Raw genomic sequence first — 21,087 nt, forward strand, 5'->3', positions numbered from 1 at the left:
CAGAGAGATGTGGAAAATCTTGTCCATGGAGGCAGTACTCATGGACAAAGGGTACAGCGATATCATGGAGATTATGCGGGTCCTTGATGGCAAGCTTCATTAGAGCCATTATATGAAATGCGTAAAAGGGAAAAGCCTCTGCATGCTCGAACCTACTGCTGACTGCTAGGTGACAAGCCAACCTTTTGTAATGTACATATTTTGATATAAATTTGCTGAATCATCTTTAGGGAAAAACTGGATTTAGTAACAGAGGTGAGATGTTGTATATATGCACTCTCTGGATATTATGCTTTTCTCTATTACTATCTTTCAGATGTAAATACCAACGGGCGTGGTTGGTAGGAGCTGTCAGTGCACGTCTCCTTGTGGTGGGACGTTGCAGGTTCAAAACCCAGTGGTACGTTAAATACTAACTGGTGGGGGTCTGTCTAACCCCAGCTGGTCATTCAAAAACAAAATCTTTCAGATGTAAATCATAAAAAAACATAAGACTATTTTTCATAGAAGCACCTGGTCCTACAGAACCAATATCAGCCATAGAAACATGTAAACCATCACATCGTTAGTTGAGGCTTCACTGTCAAGCATCACCTGATCAGATGGACAAAAGAGCTGGACCAAAGTTTAGTTCAAATCCAATCACGGGCTGCCATGCAACTTGGCTCAAGGGTGTAACCTAGAGTTCATAATTTTTCACTATTTCTGCTTGTCACATTAGAACATGTACCTACAAGATGTGGTCTGATAATTCATGAAGGGAGAGCATGTTCCATAGATCTTTTTTTTCCAAGGCCTAAGTAGTTCAGGAAGCCCAATATCAAGATCCATGGAAGCTTTGGCAAAGGAGATGCAGCTGCAGACTGAGAGTCCTCTTGATCTTTCCAATTCAAGCAATACAATGGCTAAAGGTAAATTAAAAAACATCTCTAGAATTTGTTTGAAGCCTGTTAAAGCATGGCTAGATGAAGAATTTAACTGTTTCAATAATGACTAAAAGCTATTGATTGCTTATTTATGTGGGCATTTATAAGTTCAGCTTACCGTTGTCATAATAGAGTCTGTATGGTTAAATTGAGACCCTGGACCAAGGTCTCCAAACAATAGAATGTTTCAAGTTGGGAAAATGACATCAAAGCTGCCATCAGAAACATAACGGACCTGCATAGAGTTTGTTAGGTTTCCCTATAAGGTAGTTTGGGAGCTAAGTCAGAGTTCATGGAATTGGAAAGGAGAAAACCCTTGATTCCTGATTTTGGGATACAAAGTACAAACATAAACCAATAAATGCCGTAATACCTCTTTGATTCCTCAAACATCTCAAATCCTGCTCCTACACAATCATTACTGGAGAAGTTTGACTGTAGCTAGTTCCTCAATTCCTACCTCAACTACCAGCACCCAAGTAGAGGTGTAAGCAATCACCAGGCACCAAACAAGCAACCATATTACCAAAATAATGAAAAAGAAATTGATGACTAGTGATCAAGGATAACTTAGACCTTGGATGCTACATTTCTCCAAATAATCCAGAATGCAAACCACTCAGTTTTTGTCAGAAGAAGTCTGAGCTGCACTTTCCTCCAAACAACTATACTGAAGTTCAACGTGTCATGGAAGGGAATGGCAAGCAAAATGAGGATGCCACCGAATTTATCAGAGTTATTTCCGGCAGAAAATAATCCACTAATCTCATAACAGGGCCTTGACTTGAGATTAGATCCAGAAAACCTGAATCTAGGATGGGTTCCCCAATGTAGGCTTAATAACAGTAGTCTCACAGTTCTTTTCATTTGAAAAGTGAATGTGAAACAAAATCAATTTCTTAATAGAGTACATTCTATTGATTTCAGCACCATATATCCTTTTGTTATTCCATCTCACAGTTTAACCATAAATGCAGGCAATCAAGAATCGACAGCACTATAATAGAAACTATTTGTTCCAAGTGCTAGGACAGCTTTTGCTTTGTCTTGGCATCCAGTACTGCTGCTTTGTCAATAGAAGATATCTCCCTACATATCGAAGAAAAGGTCGCTGAATCTAAAAACAATTACTTTTTCCTGCTTTCTTGGTTTCCAGAGGAACACTGCCTCATCAACTATACAGGGGGTTCATATGGCACATAGACACGCACTTGTGTGAGCACAGACACAGACACAGACACAGACACAGACACACGGTAAAGACAGATGAGCATAGGTCAGAGATGATGCAAACGTCTAATATAAAATGTCTATATCTGAGGTAATAAAAGATTTCCGCAAAAGCTGAAAGAAGTTAAAAGCAGATCCTTGACTAAATTAAACAAATAGCGGAGAGCTTATTATTTCTTAAGATACCAGTTACCAAACAGATTTCACTGAAATGAAAAAAGAACAATTCAAAAGAATCAAAACTAACTTGGGTTGCACAGTGGCTGTAGTCAACTAAGAGAAGCTGACTGCACCCACAACACTCCCTGCCCACAACCTTGGTGGGTTTTGCAGATTTTGTCCTTCAACCAGGTCAGATTTCATAACACAAAAGATAATGCGTGAACAGTTTTTAGATTTTTTTTTTATATTTACTTTTGAGAAAAATCCTTGTATTCCATTAACCACCATAGAGAACCAGAACAAACGACAGGTAGATGTAATACAGAATAACGCTTGAATGTTCAGAATAAATAAAGAAAAATGCAAGCAGCCTTCAAGAGACCGCAAGAAAGTTACCTGAATAGTTGTAGGTTAATATGGAGGAGCAATTGCATTATCATCTACCCAAGATGGTTTCCTTGCGTTGTAGTAGAAGAATGCAATCATCTGAACAAGTTCATCTGCTGATCGAATTTCTGCATGCCAAATCAACAGAAAACACATTTTATCCATTTGAAAGACTGGAATCCTAGGCCTAACTTTGGACTTAGATGGAGCCTCAAAATGAGTAGTTCCCAAGTAAAAATAGTGATCACGACCTGGCTGCAAGGTCAATTGTGCAGATTAAAGTAAACAAAAAACCATATTCTACTGAAGGCTCAGTTTGCTCCAACACGAGTAATATGACATTCTGAGCAAGTGTCTTGAGTTTCTTGAACACCTATATTCATTTGATATAGTATCATGTAGGAGCTCAGACAGCTTGATTCTTCAGAGACAACATAAGTTCTCACAACGAATTAGGGAATGGATTTTAAGGAAGACCAAGAGCCTGCACAAAAACTAATATTTGGTAATGGCTAAAGCTAGGTGTAAATGGATGAGTTTAGAGGATCATGTATGGATATTTAAAGAATTCAGAAAAAATTGACTCATTCAATGTGGCAGTCCTAGACATGCTTCAAGATAAAAGTACTGAGGCCCCATTCACTAGTCTGATGATCACTTGTCTAGTAAAGAAGACATGAAAGCATAACAAGTGCAGGCCATAAGAAAAGAAGCCACTGCAACCATGTAGTCAGTTCCTGGTTACTTAGGGAACATTGAAGATACAGATGGACTAAATTAACCAAAGCAAAGTATGAGGCAGCAGACATGTTGGCCAGTCTTGAAAGATCAAGCGCATAAAACTTTGTTATGTAGAGTAACTGTGGACTTGGGAATCTATCCAGAGGTTGTTAACTATTTAGAAGGCCTAAAAAAAAAAATACACAACCGACATGAGTCTCATCCTCAGTTGCAAACCACCATGCAGGAAACACCTGACGTGCAACAAGGACAAAGATACAGAACGACGATATGGAAAAGATAAAAACCAGATCAAACAGCTCAAAGCTTCATGTTCTAAAATGCTGAAAAAATACAGCATGAAACTAAAGAGCTCTACCTTTCTCCCTGTATAAAATCCGGTTTCCCCGGAGAAATAGCAACTGGGGGCATTCTTTAACTTTAAGAGCATAAGCCAGATCTCTTTCAATATTAATGTCAATCTTCACAGTCTGCCACAACAGGAAAAATAAGGATAAGATAAATTCATGAAATTGCCATGTGATACAAAAATCAAGTTCATCATTTTAGCATCCATTAAGATTCTATAAATCAACAAGCCAAACATCATAATCTGTCAAACTCATGCATTTTCATATCTTATATCCACCATAACTTCTAAAAGTGACAAATAACAACTTATATCTTGCACACCCTTCAAGGAACACAAAAACCTTCTAGATTCCATTTGTCTGAAGAAACCATCATTCAGATGAAAAGCGAAGAATAGGCTCGTTTCACTTATCAAATTGAAACTTCGTAAAACTATGGTATTCAATGACAAAATGATCAGCGTGGAGTTTGCCGTACCCTGGGCGGCAACCGATCCTTTGTATTCCAGTATACCCTAGCTGCTTTTTCGAGCTCCTTTATCGCCCTCCAATTATCAGCAATTCTACAAAAGACGAACAAACTATAAAGAGGAACTAAGAAGAAAGAAAAGAATCTGCTGTTCAGATTCTTAAATGGCAAGTTTTTTTTTTCCTTTCTTATGCAGCAGTTCGATTGTCTGCTAAAAATTCGAAATTTAAAAATGTCTTTATTAACATGCATTCTTGCATTTTTTTTGGTGAAAAAAATCATTCTAGCTCTTGCACATTTAACTGAAACACTAGAAACCAACCCAAAAGGAAGAAAAACACAAATAAATGGTGAATAACACACCGAAAACGTCCAGCAAAAACAAACAAAAAGACATTTAAAAAAAGGATAGGAGACTACCAACTAAAAATGCTCGATTAAACCGTTCAGAAACGATATGAAACAAAAGGTAAGAAAATATGCAAAAGTAAAAACATAGATGAATTACCTATTGTAGCGTTCGAAAACTAGAACCATGAGGGGGCTCGGATGGAAAGCAAAGCTTTCCCACTCTAGGCAATTGATCTCCTTCACCCATGGCGCCTCCATCTCCCCTTCCCAATCCACCTCCACCCCATTCTCATCTACCACATTCCGAATCGGATACTTATCGAAGAACTCCGATGCACGAATTCCCCACCCAACATCAGCGTCCAGCGGCCAATTGGGGTCCTCTGCGTTGACGACATTACCAACCTCCTCCTCATCTTCTTCTTCCTCCTCTGTTCCCCTTCCTTCTTCTCCTTCCTCTGTTCCCCTTCCTTCTTCTCCTTCTCGTTCTTCTTGACCTTTATCAGCCAGCTTCAAAATCTCTCCGTCCGGAGGGATGTTGCTTATCTGCTTCCGGATTTCCGAGAACGTCTTCTCAAGAGAGCCACGGATGAAATCCTCGACGGCAACAGCTTCGCTCCGGCGCCCGCGCCTTGGCTTCCGGGGGATCGTCGTCAGGTAATCGAGAGTGGGATTCGATTCCTCTTCAGGTTTCACTTCGGAATTCTTCTTGGTTTCGCTCCCACGCTTAGGGTTAGGGCTGGGGCTTTGGGGGGCGGCACAAAGAGGGAGGAAACGTTGGCTTGATGGTTTTGGAGAGAGGAAGAAGAAGGTTTTTCTTAGAGTTTCTGGAGAAAATGTGGAAGAAAGATAGTTGGGGAGACTGCGGAAACTAGAGTTTTTGAGGGAGAAATGGTTGAAGAATGGGGTTTGGTGATTCAGGATCATCTCTTGCTTCTTTCTGCCTCCTCCGGTTCTTCTGTTTTATCTCCTCCTTTGAATTTGACAGAATAAATGGGAGGGATAGAAATGGTTCGGACCCGGTTCTCGGTGTAGATACCGAACATGATATAATCGGATCTACTCTACCATAATCAGACGGTTAGTGATGTTCAAATTGTCAATGTAAGATATAATTAGATGTCGCCTATTCGGATGTAGAGATGCAAATGGGTCGGACTCGAGTGGGATCTAGGAATTACCGAGTCTGATTTAATCGGATCTAGCGTAATCAGATCTGGGTTTATATTTAGAGTTGGATGGTTTATATTTAGAGTTGGATGGAGATCAGCCAAAACGGAATATGGATCCAACTTGCATAAAATCTGACCTTTACATGTATTTGAGTTCAAATTTTAGTCGGATTTGGATTTTTCTCAGATTTGAATGCTAAACATGATATTGAATCCAGATCTAAATATTAATTGGATCCCGTTTAAATATAAAAAAAAAAAAAACTGCAATATTACTTCTTAGATCTGTTAATATTTAAATCATACAACTTCAGTTGTATTTAAATACTTTATTTATGATATTCATTTTTTATTAACACAAACACACATTGACACATATATACACATGCGCATTTCCCATTTCACATAAAATCCAAAACAGTATTCTGTTTTGCAGCATGTTTTCTTTTTTGTTTCCCTTCCTAGCTACCCCTTTAAAGAACTTGGGTTGGGTTGGGTTGGGTTGAGTTGAGTTGTCGGTTTAACTTACTTGTATCAAAATTTATGTGCAAATGACTCGGATTAATTGGAAGCAGAGTCAAAATCAGATTCAGTATATCTTGGATTTGGATGAAAAGCTTGAAATCAAATCCGAACAATTAGCTATATGGGTATGAATTTTTTTAACTGAATTAGACGAAATGGACTTGGATATCTGACCCACGCCTACACTGTTTAAGTCCCTAAAATTTGGACCCGATATAGGGTTTACGTACATAGCCACATAATACTAGATAATAATGAGAAAGGCCAGAGTTTAGGTTTGGGTCTGTTTGAGGACCCAGCCCATGAAAAACAGTGTGCCTGACCAGTGACCAGTTGCAGTATTGTTGTGGCTTAAGGTATACGGTCAGCCTTGGCTCGTTTAACTAAATGATCCATTGACCCTAGAACAAGGTCATCGCAAAGCTTGTTTAAGTAAACAACCAGGCTTGAGCCTAGAGTTAATACTGCGACACTTCGGGTCCATAGGGGCTATTTGGATTCATCTTAATTATTTATATATATTTTTTAGTCAGATATTGGTTTGTAGATCTTATTCAAATTGTAGTTGAGTTTTGGATCTACTTCAGATCCATAATAAGATTAGGGTTTTCTTGGAGTTTGCTATATATATATATATATATTAAAAAAAGAGACTGGAAGTTAGAGATTAATGAAACATTGATGATTTTTAGTTATTTTTATTATTGATTAGTTTGTAGCTGCTGCTCTAGGGTGTTAATTCTTGCTGGGTTCAAGAGCAATCCTTTTGATCATTGCATCAATTTGGTATCAAGTTTGATAAAAGATCCTGTTAAGGAAAATGGATGGTTCCCTCAAAAGGAATCAATCTGAATGTATCACCCATGGTCGCCAATGACACATCCATCTATGGTGGTTTCCAGCAACAATACATACATGGTCTTATTGGAGCAGTACCTCATAGGATGGTGGCTCAGCACTGCCCGAATTTTTTCCATGTCATCCTGTCAATAAGATATGGCCAGCCGGCCTATGCCCTACCGACGAAAGTGACTCTGGCTTCTCCTTCCACCCCCAACCCTCTCTTATTCTCAAGTTGCAGCAGACGACAAGGAGAATCGGGAGCTGGGAGCAGTCCGCAGTCTGGGAGGTGACTGGCGGGTTTCTGTCGGCCTCCCTTGGCCGGTGGCACCCCTGTCCGCCGGTCGTCGGTGTCCCTTGAATACCTCCTCCACTTGACCCTCCTTCTCCCCCCCCTCCCTTGTTATTCATCACCGACGAGGACAGACCGATGACCACCACTCCAGCTGGAATCTCGTCAGCATCGTTGGCGAGGGCGAGAAGGCCTCGTGAATCCTCTGCGCTTCCAATGATGGGCAAGGTTGGGTTCAACCCCTCCACAACCCACACATGCCACCAGACTGTCGTGAGCCTGGGCGTTGATCGGACTCTGTCCGATGACCTCCCATCGAATAGGGGAGGCTGGCAGGACCCAGGCCTACTGACTACAAGTCCTCCCCGCCACTTGGTGACACAAGCGGTCAGAGTGGGTTGGGGTTTTTCCTACCCTAACATGGGTGGGGCGCTCGTGCTCGCCATCGATCGTCCACCACCAGCAGGCTCAATAGCTGGCCATGGCTCCTCTCTCGAAGCAGGTTATATGTTCCCCCCCGGAACATGCAGGTGTGTGTTCTCGGGTCTGAATGAGCGCCACGTATATAAGCACATGGGGCTCGTTTCCCTGTGTATGTTGGCATCACTTAGTATCGGAGTCCGTTGCATTTGCAAAGACTTAAGTACCCTTTCCCGCCATTAGCGCCATAAAATGATGTTTCGAGTAAAGGACAAAAATGTCATCCCGCCATACAAGGTTAAAATCATCATCGTTTTCACCCTAATGAGTAAACTCTTATGCTTTAACAGGAGCTCTTCGCAATATGTCGCCCTAAATGTTTCAGATCACCCTTTGATGATGCACCATCTGCTGTAACAGGAGCTCCCTTTGACGACACAACCTTTGCCATCGTTTGCTACCGCGGGAGCACCCATTGCCGTCGTCTGCTACCGCCGAAGCACCCCATTGCCGTCGTCTGCTGTCGCTGGAGCACCCCTTTTTGTCGTCTGCTGCCGTCGGAGCGTAGTCGAAGCACCGTTGCCACCATCGGTTGCATCTACCTTCCAGGTGTTTCTCCCCCACTGTCGAATTAACAAAACTTGTGTCCTTTTAGTGAGTTTTGTGTAAGGTTTCGTTATGTAAACAAATCGATTTATAAATATGAATGCTAAATCTTACAACTGATTGTACTATTCATGCTAAATAACACCTATTTTTATACTGAAACAAATCCATTTGTACCTATCCACCTTCTGAGCATCAAAAAACAGTCAATACGATTTGTTTTTATAAATGCCAAACATTACAACGATATGTACTTATGAAGGCTAAATTTCTATAACGATTTGTAAGTTTGAATTTAACAATGATTTATACATTTAATGCAATAGCGTTTTGTTAGATGCAGCAACGATTTATGCGTTTGAAGCATTAGCGATTTACGATTTATGATTCATGATTCATGATTCATGATTTATACATTTAAAGCAGCAATGGTTTATACATTTAATGTAGTAGCGATTTATGATTTACAATGATATATACTTATGAAGGGTTCGATTTCTACAACGATTTGTACATTTGAAGCAACAATTTGTATGTTCGATGCAACAATGATTTATACGTTTGAGGCAATAATCATGTGTATTTATGATTTATGAAGTTACCACGATTTGTACTTAAGTTTGCTAAATCGTACTATGATGTTTACTTATGAAGCCAAAACGTTACAAGGATATGTACTTATTAAGGGTGCAATTTGTACAACGATTTATACATTTGAAGCAACAACGATTTATATGTTTGATGCAATAGCGATGTGTAATTATGAAGTTACCTCAATTTGTACTTAATTTTGCTAAATCGTACTACAATGTTTACTTATGAAGCCAAATATTGTGACGACTTGTAATGTTGGTGATCGTGTGACGAATGCGATAATTTGTAATAATATATACTTGGGGAGGCGGTTGTAACATATAATGATACAGTTAAATTTATGTGTTTTGTAGGTTAGCAATGACTACAATTCGTAAGCCAAGAAAGCCTTCGTCGTTGGAGGGGATGACTCTTGGAGAAATCATCCGCCAATCCGATATATATGAGGGTTATGTAAAGTACCAAAATATAATGAACATTGAGAATGAAAAAGACAAGAACAAATTGTTGGATATTTATTATGCGGAGCCTGATCCATCAAATATTGAAGATGAAAAGCAAACGAAGAAAGATGAGGAAGGACTAAGGATGAAGAAGAAGAAGAATGATGAAGAGAAGGAAAAGCAAAGAAAGAATGAGGAGAAGAATGAAAACTACGCGCACTTATGAGGCAAAAGGATTTCTTCTTGCCGACCATGCAAAATTCAATCTACATGCATATCATTCTTTATGTTATCTGTCATGATCGTCAGTTGTGGCCGACATATACGTCATTGCGTAAATCACATAAATCGTCAACCGGAATCCAGGTCTCACAAGGCATATCAATTTTTGACAATGAGCGGGATGTGGAGCGACGTTTACTGTTGAAGCCCAAACGTTACAACGATATGTACTTATGAAGGGTGCGATTTCTACATCGATTTGTATGTTTGAAGCTGCGATTTATACTTTTAAAGCAGGAACGATTTATATATTTGATGAAATAGCGATTTATACTTGTTGACGATAGTGATTCACGTGACAACTATTTAATTACAGGTACGAAGCTTTGAAGCAATTATCATAGAAATCGCTAAATGAGCAACAATTTGAACACGCAAATGGCCATCGCATGTGGCTATAATGTAAATTCCTCACGCACAGTTTTTAATTACATACTACAATATCTAACCTAAACCCTAAACCCTAAACCTAAACCCTAACCATAAACCCTAAACTCTAAACCCTAAACCCTAAACCATAAACCTAAACCTAAACCTAAATCCTAACCCTAAACTTTAAACCCTACACCCTAAACCCTAAATCTAAACCCTAACCCTAACCCTAACCCTAAGCCCCAAACCCTAAAACCCTAACCCCGAAACCCTAAACCCTAAAACCCTAAACCCTAAACCCTAAACCTCAACTTTAAACCCTAAACCTAAACCTAAACCCTAAACCCTAAACCCTAAACCCTAAACCCTAAACCTAAACCTAAACCTAAACCCTAAACCTAAACCCTCGATTTATATGTTGATTCTGTATATCAATTTATAAGCTATCAACAGAAATTTCCATATCAATTTGTATGATATTTGATCATCGATTTGCGTTATACTATGACAATATTTTCGTAACAAAGGCAAATCGACTAAACATTACAACGATTTTTAAGATATCAATAGGAATTGCCATATCGATTTAAGATATTGTTTTGATTCTTAATATCGATTTAAGATATTGTTTTGATTCTAAATATCGATTTTTAAGATATCAATACGAATTTCCAAATAAATTTAAGATATTGTTCTGAATCTTAATACCGATTTCTATGTTGATTCTTAATATCGATTTAAGATATTGTTTTGATTCTTAATATCGATTTAAGATATTGTTTTGATTCTAATTATCAATTTTTAAGATATCAATAGGATTTTTCATATCGATTTAAGATGTTGTTTTGATTCTTAATATCGATTTAAGATGTTGTTTTGATTCTAAATATCGATTTTGTAAGATATCAATACGAATTTTTAAATCAATTTAAGATATTATTCTGAATCTTAATATCAATTTCTATGCTGATTCTTGATATCGATTTAAGATATTGTTTTGATTCTTAATATCGATTTCTATCCTGATTCTGTATATCGATTTATAAGCTATCGACAGGAATTTCTATATTGATTTGTGGCAGACAAAGGCATCATTGCGTAAACCACCTAAAACGTGAACCACTTAAAGGTATATGTTATTTTATTATAAAATATCTGGTGGGTCCCATAAGCATTAAACTCCTCTGCTATAAAAGGAGATCCTTGCAATATTTTTCCATAAACGTTCCACAAAAAGTCTAACGCTTCATCTTCTTTCATCGGAGCACCTTTTGTCGTCTCGGTGAGTTTTTGTGTTGTGCAGGTTACCAATGGCTTACATTCGTAAGAGAAGAAACACTTTGTCGTTAGAGGAGAAATCTCTTGACGAAATAGTCAAACAATATACTTTGTATAAGCAATTAGAAGCGTACTACAAAATAATGACGATTGAGAATGATAAAAAAAGGAAGCAATTGCTGGCAAGGTTGTTAAATGCGTTGAGGCGAAGCGAGGCATTGAGCTTGTTATGAAGCGAGGCGTAAGCCTCGAGGCGTTGAAGCGTAAGCTTCATGATCAAAATAAAAAAATATATAATATTAATAAAATAATAAAAATTTTAAATAAAAACTAATAATAAACGACAATATAAAATAAATAATATTTTCCTATAGTTAACTCATCGTTGTTGTCGGGTTGCTGCTCTTCCTCGCCGCCAACCTGCAATATCAGATGACATTTCTTTTATATCACATAAGAGTAGTACAACCTGCAATATCAGCAAGAATGTATTGGCCCTCTAAATCATGGAGTCAATATCATCATCTATTAATAAAAGGAACTTCTTGATTTGGCCAGAGAGAAAACTTACCAACTGCAGAGTCATACGCAGGTGACTGGAGCAGAGAGCAAACTTACCAACTGCCGTATACCTGGATGATAACAGGTCAGAAAAAACTGGAGCAAAAAAAAAATTGTAAGAACATGACCTTAGATGTATGGTAGCCTTACCATCGAGTTGAAACTCGGTTAATCCAAGAGCCCAACCAACTAGACTAAACCATCTTCGAAGAACTACTTTGATTGTTGTCCGAGGCTTGAAGTGTTCCATAGCAAATGGCAGACAGATTTGAAAAAGGAGCATATCTGCTGGTATCTCAGTAAAAGGATCAGATAGACTGCAAATCAACAGAAACAGTTGAAGACATATTCAAGAAGGGAAAAAGGACACTACTTAAAACCAGTTCATAGAGAACAACAGAGGGAAAATTTGGACTTTAGCATAAAGTAGAAAACTTACCTAACAACCAAAGGGAAGACAGATGGCGCCATATACATGGCAAGCTTGACAGGCAAAAATACCAGCATTACAATCAAGCTCCCATAAACAACGACTGATAGAAGAACCCGACGTGCATGCTTGTGCACAGAGTCATCAATTAAATCACAGAATGGATTATAATTAGGATCTGCAGGATCACGAAGAAAATATAGAACGCCATTGCGCAAAACCTACATTAAGCAATGAAAAAATAAGTTAGAACAGTAGTAGATATGCCCATAATATTGCATCTGCCAAACACTAGAAAATCATGCAAGCTTATAAACAAGCTATTGTAAAAAGTACCCCTCGAAGAAAGCTAACAAAAATGCTTATTTGCAGCATGTAGACGATCCCTACAGCCCAGTGGATCAAGGAGCTTGCCAAGGGCGAGATTGAGAAGAACTCAACCCGCTGTGCAACTGTAGACCCAAACATCTTGATTGTGCAAATATCCAGCCACCAACCGCACATTAATGGAAAGACCCCAAGCTCTATGACTAATAGAAAGGCAACCTTAACCATAGTTATCAAATGCCTCATTCCAGCAAAAAATTGCCTCAATATAGATGGAATTGCTTCTGCTACAGAAGCAAGTCCATAAAGCCTGCCCATGGTGAACGGCTCACCCCTGCTATAGCGGATCAAAGCCAATAGGCTTAGGTAAAAGAAAACCACACAAAATATAAACATATAACCAACAACAAGAGTTGCGACATCAGAAAGGCGAATTGTTGATGTTGTCCCCCCCTAAAAGGCTTGTAACGTCCAATTCACTGGTGCTTGGAGCATCAACTAGACTGGTCATATCGAGAGAACCTGCATTGTTGATGTTGTCCCCCCTATGCGATTTTTACAGAGGGTTGGGAGAGGCACGAAAAGAGAAATGAGGGGATGCAGCGGGGGGGGGGGGGGGGGGGGAGGGGATGAAGGTTTAAAACATTAAAAGAAAGAGAAACCCTTTCGTATTTCAATTTTTGGGGGTTGTACATGAGGCGTACACCTTATAATCGAAGCGAGGCGCACGCTTCACTCATGTGAAGTGTGCGCTTTGAACCCACAAACGCTTCATCTAGCGCTTCAGTATTTTTTTTTTGCGCTTCGCCTCTAAGGCGTACGCCTCAGGTACTGAGGCGTACGCCTCTCACAACACTGATTGCTGGTAAAGTATAGAGCAGAGCCTAATCAGTCAGATATTGAACATGATAATCCAATAAAGAATGATGAGAAAGAAGTACAGATGAAAAAAAAGAAGAAGGATGACAAAGAGAAGCAAAAGGAAAGGAAGGAGGAGGATAATGAAAAAAAGCAAAGGAAATCAAGGCAAAAGAAGGAGGAGGTGGACAATAGGAAAAAGCAAAGGAAGAATAAAGAGAAGGAGGAAGAGAAGCGAAGGCAAAATGAGGAGGAGGAGGAGAGGGAAAAATAAAGGAAGAATAAGGAGAAAGAGGAAGAGAAGCGAAGGCAAAAGAAGGAGGAGGAGGAGAAAGAGAAGCGAAGGCAATTGAAGAAGAAGAAGAAAAAGAAGAAGAAGAAGGAGGAGGAGGAGGAGGAGGAGGAGGAGGAGGAGGAAGAGAAGCAAAGACAGTTGAAAAAAGAGGAGAATGAAGAAAAGCAAAGACAATTAAAGAAGAAGGAAGAAGAAAGACAAAGGAAGCAGATTCAGGGTGAGGAAGAGAAGGAAAGGCAAAGGAAAGAGAAGGAGGACGAGAAAGAGAAGGAAAGATAAAAGAAGGAGAAGGAGGACAAGGAAGAGAAGGAAAGGCAAAGGAAGGAGAAGGAGGATAAGGAAGAGAAGGAAATGCAAAAGAAAAAAAAGAAGGACAAGGAAGAGAAGGAAATGCAAAGGAAGGAGAAGGAGGACGAGGAAGAGAAGGAAAGACGAAGGAAGGAGAAGGAGGAGGAAAAGAAGGAAAGGGAAAGGAACAAGGAGGAGGAGGAAGAGAAGGAAAGGGAAAGGAAAAAGCAGAGGATGGACGTGAAAGAGCGAAGGAATAAAGAAGTACAAAAGCAGAGAAAGGGAGGGGATGAAGAGGAGAAAAGTGTGACCAAGGTACGTTAATCGCTACTGGATGTCACGATGTACTATGGTAAGTATTATTATGTATATTGATTACTATGAATAGCGATTACTCTGTATAGCGATTACTGTGATAGTGATTACTATGTATAGCGATTACTTTGTATATCGATTACTATGTATAACGATTACTGCGATAGCGATTACTATGTATAGCGATTAATTATGATTTGATATTTTGTGTTATGGGTAGGTCAGAAGAGAAGCAGAGAAGCAGGTGAAAAACTGAAAGGGCGGTGTCAGTGGCCTATAGTTCTGTTGTGGTACAAAAAACTGAGTGAATATCAAAAAGACCGATTACAAAAGATGCACTTCGACGACCTTCTGGACCAACATTATTTTGAAAATTGCTGGAACACCATGACCCACCTGGTCAATAAGTGGAACCATAAGATGAACACGTTCCAGTTTGGGGGTTTTGAGATCACCATGACCCTAGAAGAAGTGGCACGAGTTACGAGTCTTAAGTGCCATGAAAGTGCTGTCCTAACACAGGATTCAAACTATAACCCAAGGGACAATTGCACGACCCTTCTAGGAATGTCGATGAAGGAATGACGTGAGTGTATTTCTGGTAGAAGCAAATTTTCATCGATGAAAGTTCATTTTTTTCATAATAAATGGGAAGACCGGTCCGCTGTATGTGCATTTGAAGTGGCTAACTAAGAGTTGCGAGGCTTCATTCTTTATTTTTTTGGACTTACTTTATTTTTTAATTGTTCTGGTTCGAGAATAAGTTACTTGTGGCTGCAGTTCCTTGAAGACTTAGATGAAGTCGACAACTAGGCATGAGGTGCTACTATGCTCGCACACTTGTGCAGTCAGCTTTACCGTGCGAGTAAGGGTACAAAAACCGTCGAGGGGTTTTGGTCATTTGTTCAGGTATTTATTTATTACATATTTAGTACTTATAGACTAAGCTCATTGAAGGTTGTAGTCTTACTAATATATTGTTTTGTAGGCCTGAACGTGGGAGCATATTGTTGCCTTGCGTCCTCAGTATGAACCTGCAGTTTGTGGTTTTTCCAAGATCAGCCAGTGGGCTTCAATAAATGTCAAGGAGAAAAATGCTCAGTTTATTTTAGATGGACTACAATTAAATGAGGTAAATGGTTTAAAATCGTTGTAATGTTTAGCATTCTTAAGTAATCATTGCTTTAGGATTTTGTTTGTACTAATACAAATCATTATCTCCTTAGCATCTAACTTTCATTAGCGTAAATCATTGTAATGTTTAGCATTCTTAAGTAATCATCGCTTTAGGATTTTGTCTTCCTTAGTACAAATCGTTCTTCTTAGCATCTAACGTTCATTAGCGTAAATCGTTATAATGTTTAGCATTCTTAAGTAATCATCGCTTTAGAATTTTGTCTGTATTAGTACAAATCATTATCTTCTTAACATCTAACTTTCATTAGCGTAAATCATTGTAATGTTTAGCATTCTTAAGTAATCACCGCTTTAGGATTTTGTCTTCCTTAGTAACAATCGCTATCTCCTTAGCATCTAGCTTTTATTAGCGTAAATTGTTATAATGTTTAGCATTCTTAAGTAATCATCACTTTAGGATTTTGTCTTCCTTAGTATAAATCGTTATCTCCTTAACATCTAACTTTTATTAGTGTAAATCGTTATAATGTTTACCATTCTTAAGTAATCATCACTTTAGGATTTTGTCTTTCTTAGTACAAATTGTTATCTCCTTAGCATCTAACTTTCATTAGCATAAATCGTTATAATGTTTAGCATTCTTAAGTAATCATCGCTTTAGAATTTTGTCTTTCTTAGTACAAATCGTTATCGCATTCAATATTTTGCATGAATAATTATGTCTATATCTAAACTACAATCTTGATTATACAGGTTGTGTGGAGACCATATGGAGAAGGGAAGGACGAGGATGAGGATGAAGAGGTTGTTGTTGTGTCTGCGAGACTGTCTGTCTGCGATATTTGACTCTTTAGCAAATGTGAAGCCGAGTTACAGCATGGTAGTCGAGTACTCCTACAAGCTGGCTTGAGACAGTCGATACCAAAAGTGCCTGTGCTATTGAGAAGGAAGATCCAACTCTCACACTCTCACTCGAATTTCACCCCACTATCACATTTTAGTGGAGGAGGAGAGGATGCACCGTATATAATTGGATTTGAGGTCTCATTTTACGATGTTGGCTCGTGGGTGTTCAATTTCTCGTAGGGTGTGAAGCTGTTGAGTGGTCCTAGCCGATGAATTTCAAGGAGATTCACCAACTAACTGGTAGTCCTTACAAATTTGGGTGTTGATAGCTCATTGTTTAGTGGATTTTCTAGTTTTCTTACAATTATCAAGGTGTGATTTTTTTACTCTATGAAACTCTAAGGGCATGCAAGCATGTGGATGAAGTTTTGTTTGAAACTAAACTAGCTTATGTAAATTTTTAGTGTATTTGTAAAGTGATTTAATATGTGCATCATGAATATTTTTGCTGAGAAATTTGTAGTATTGTAACGCCCCAATTTTTGAAATCGAAAATTTTAGGATTTTTTTTTTTAAAATTCCTTTACACGATTTTTAAGAACACAGTGAAAACTCACTTTTTTTTATTCAGTTCAAACTTTGGATGAGTTACAGTTACCAACACACACTTGAAAGACTACAATAATAGAATTAAACCATCAATTAAATTGTAATAAATCAAATATTAGTCTTCTAAATATCAGAGTTACATAACTAAAGCAAAAAAAATAATAAAGTAACTCAAATCATTTAGTCAATCCAATAAGCTTAAAGGAATATAACCCTCTTGATGCCACTCAGAGTCTCCTGTCATCGTCTTCTAGCTTATTCGTTACCTAAAATATTAAAATGTATGAGCATTAGACACAACTTTAGTAGAAAAATACCCTACACATAGGCATGAAAAGAATACAAGTACATAAAACATACATCTTTCCCAATGCAAATAAATCATAGCATGTCATAGCATATAAACAACACAATTAATGATCACAACACTAATAATTTAATCATGCAAAATTACACAATAATTCAATCTTACCATCAAGTAACGTACTTGCATCATATCATTAGTAATTAAAATAATAATCAAAATGATTCATGTATGCCAACATATGCAAGAACTAAAAATTATACATGACATGCATAGAAATTTATGCTAATATTCAATGAATCATTTAAGCACTGGTGAACCTAATCTAATACAATGTTTTTCTTTTCTTTCCTGAAGGCTACATACTCAGTACCTAATCCTGACTCAACAATCAGATGGTGGTTTATTATGCTATGTATTTTAATTAACCCATCGATTCAAAGAGCCATGCCAAACATCTACTGAAGCATTCTTTAACCAAGAGAGAAACTTAACAGTGGTCTAGGGAATTGATTCCTACATTGCAGAGCCTGACTGTCTACCTAAGATAAATTGATAGCCCCAATCCCCTACACCAACGACTGAGAGCCTAAGAGGTGTCAATGCACTCAAAATATGTCAGTCGATAAGTGTACCTCCCTACCCTCTCCAAGGTAGGTCACTGAACTAAATGAGCTATTATGTGTTATTTACAATAGGTTCAACTACACATAAGGTACACTCTACACCAGGCTCAACAACCACAATCTCCACTATGGGCAGCTCAAACAACCTCACAAGGCAAGAACCTACAGTCACTGAGGTGTTCTAATATAGCTCATTTGAAACCAACTCAAGGTACATGCTCTCTAATAAGGATCACCCAAGAGTCCAGTTAAAGTGTGTGTGTATATGAACATGTTTAACAAAGCCAAACCAAGTACTTACAAGCACCCAATTGGTTCCACCGAACCTGACTCGCATCCGAGCCTCATGTATGCATACCTCACATGACTTACAACATAACACATGCCACATACCACACTCCATGTTATATAAGATTCATTTAATTCAGCATGAACTATAAATTTCATAGAATGACACATGCATGATTTTGCACACCACTTGGCCTAATTATCATGCTTAATTCTCATATTTAACATTCAGTCTCATATGCCATCATGCACAAGTAATCCACATGCATACATACAATATCTTCATGGCAAATCTCACATCAACATATACATGATTAACATCTTATATCATAATCAAACACATGATTTTATAAAAAGAAATTTATAAGTCAAGATATTATCTAAAATTAAGAACTGTATAACATCAGAATTTTTGTATTGTTCATAGGTCTGATAGACTATTAAAACGAATAAATATAACTCCATAAAAATTCACAGTAATATAAAAAACTATTTTCAATTCCAAGTGGTAGATCTCAAAAAAATGATTTTGTTTGCCTGTAGAAATTCATAGACCCAAGACTATTTTTCTTTTCTGACAGAACTTACCAGAATCTTATTTCCCAAAAAAGTAGTCACTAGACCCAATCCGAGAGGAATTTCATTCTCTTAAATTTTTTGGTGAAAGGTATGCTTGTTAGATTTTAGAATCATTTGAGTTTGCTAAAAATGTCCATCATATGATGTTTCTATATTTTTTGGACCGAACCCTAGCTGTGATAGTTCTAGATCCAAATTTTATGCAGAATCTTGAATTTTATATAATTTGTGTGACTTTTCAAGATTTATAGAAAATGAAACATATTTTTCTTTTATTTTTTTTAGATCTATTAATATGATATTCATAACATATCAAAAAAATAGTCATAAAATTGAAACCACTAATTTATTAGATTTTTTTATAAAACTGACTATCAAGAATCGCTCTGCACGCAAGGCAGAATTTCCGTCCTGGGTTGCAGCAGCCATAACACTCACTTTCGTACCATTAATAAGGCACAATATTTTTTTAAAATACCTCCTAGATTCTAAAAGGTCTCCATAAAAAGGTTTGGCCATTGGTGATCCTATTTGAGAGGCATATTTATTTTACCACGATGGATCAATCAAGAAAATCATGACAACATGAGAAAATAAATACAAATCATGAGAAAAATAAGAAAACTCAAGCATAAACATGAAATATCAATTTTTAATCACACATCAACACATGGACAACATCTAAACATCGTCTAAAGTCGTATAGAGATATCATATGATCATGATACATGCTTTGGAATCTAAACTATCAAAATAAATCATGATTTTTGCATAAAATAACTAGTTTAAGATGCTAGCATGTGAAAACGCCATAAAATACATAAAATAAATTTGTAGGAACATGATTCATACTGTAAAAACATGCAAGAAAGCAAATATACATCCAATTATGCTGAAAATAAAGATTTAACCATCTAAAATTGCGTAGGAACACAAAACTATGCATTTCATGTTACCCGATTTCTCGGTTTAGCCGTTTGGGCATAGATTTACCAAAAATAATTTTGTAAATATGTTTTAAAGCATGGCATTGATTTAAAAACACTTTCAAAACCTTTTTTAAACCTATTCCAGATCTGATAGACCATGGATCACCCCATAAAATCAGTAAGACAAATGGTTTATGCGCTTGCATTTGATCTATGCTACGCATAAGATGAATCTTACTTGAAACATATTTTTAGAACTACCAACACCTTTGTCTCCCATCCTAGTACCGTGGAACAACTTTCATGGCTGTCAAAAAAGTTCTAAGAAAGAAGAAGAGAATAGGAAAGAAGAAGATAAGCGAGACTTCTCTTTTTAGATTAGAAACTCCACCAAAAGGGAGAGCATCCCCTCCTTAAAGCCCAATCTTATCAAAACTAACCTAATCTCATCCCTAAGAGTCCTATTTCAGAATTTCACTAACTAACCATTTAATTAAATAATTAATTAATTTAATTAGTCACTAATTTATCTCAATTACTAACTAATTAACCTAATTAGTTAAGGGGTCCACTAGGGGGGTGGGTCCCACACTTTCTAGATTCCTCTAGGGTTTTAAAGACCCTACTAATGAGGTCTTTAGAACCTGGAGTGGATCCCACTTGGGTCTGAATCCAAAATAATCAAGATCCAATCCCTATTTGGGTTGGATCTAGGAACTAAACAAAGAAATACAAATCCTAAATCCATCTAAAGATCTATATCTAAACATAAGATCCAAATCTATATTAGATCCAAACTTAGGTTTGGATCTGAACCTAACTTATCCAATATCCAAATAACCCTAAGTCACCCTGAACCCCTGTGGGCCACACTGACCATGCCTGGCGCCCCACTGGGCTGAGCGTGACCCTTCAAAGCCTCTCCTAGAACCTAGTTTGAGTTCAAAACACTGCTTAGCCAACTTAGACTCTCAAATTTTGCTTGAATATAAAACTGGTTTTAACCCAAATTTAAAATTTAAAACTAAAACAAAATCGCAGGTGTTACAAGTATGATACTTGATTTTATGAAGTTGCTAAACCATGTTTAGATTTGAGTTTTTTCAAAAATTTTGCAAGCATGTGACTATTATATGTTTAGAACATGGGTATTTTAAAAGTATGTTTTCATGTTTAAGTGGGCATAAGGTTAAATGCAATCTTGAATATGTCTTCTCATAGAAATTCATGTTAAAATTGTAAATCTCATGTTTTT

At 37.5% G+C, this 21,087-nt stretch overlaps 1 protein-coding gene across 1 annotated transcript; it reads right to left on the reverse strand.

Moving 5' to 3' along the window:
• Positions 1 to 2,537: 2,537 nt before the first annotated feature.
• On the reverse strand, positions 2,538 to 5,570 carry MRL7 (polyadenylate-binding protein 2-binding protein). Its single transcript, XM_089992788.1, has 4 exons — positions 4,774 to 5,570; positions 4,275 to 4,359; positions 3,805 to 3,916; positions 2,538 to 2,833 (listed from the first exon to the last, which is right to left on the reverse strand). The coding sequence occupies exons 1-4, from the start codon at positions 5,541 to 5,543 to the stop codon at positions 2,730 to 2,732; spliced, it is 1,071 nt and encodes a 356-aa protein (XP_089848914.1). The 5' UTR covers positions 5,544 to 5,570; the 3' UTR covers positions 2,538 to 2,729.
• Positions 5,571 to 21,087: the final 15,517 nt, after the last annotated feature.

This window comes from Nuphar pumila, chromosome 17, assembly GCF_984573655.1.
Source record: "Nuphar pumila chromosome 17, dmNupPumi1.hap1.1, whole genome shotgun sequence".
NCBI classification, from domain to species: domain Eukaryota; kingdom Viridiplantae; phylum Streptophyta; class Magnoliopsida; order Nymphaeales; family Nymphaeaceae; genus Nuphar; species Nuphar pumila.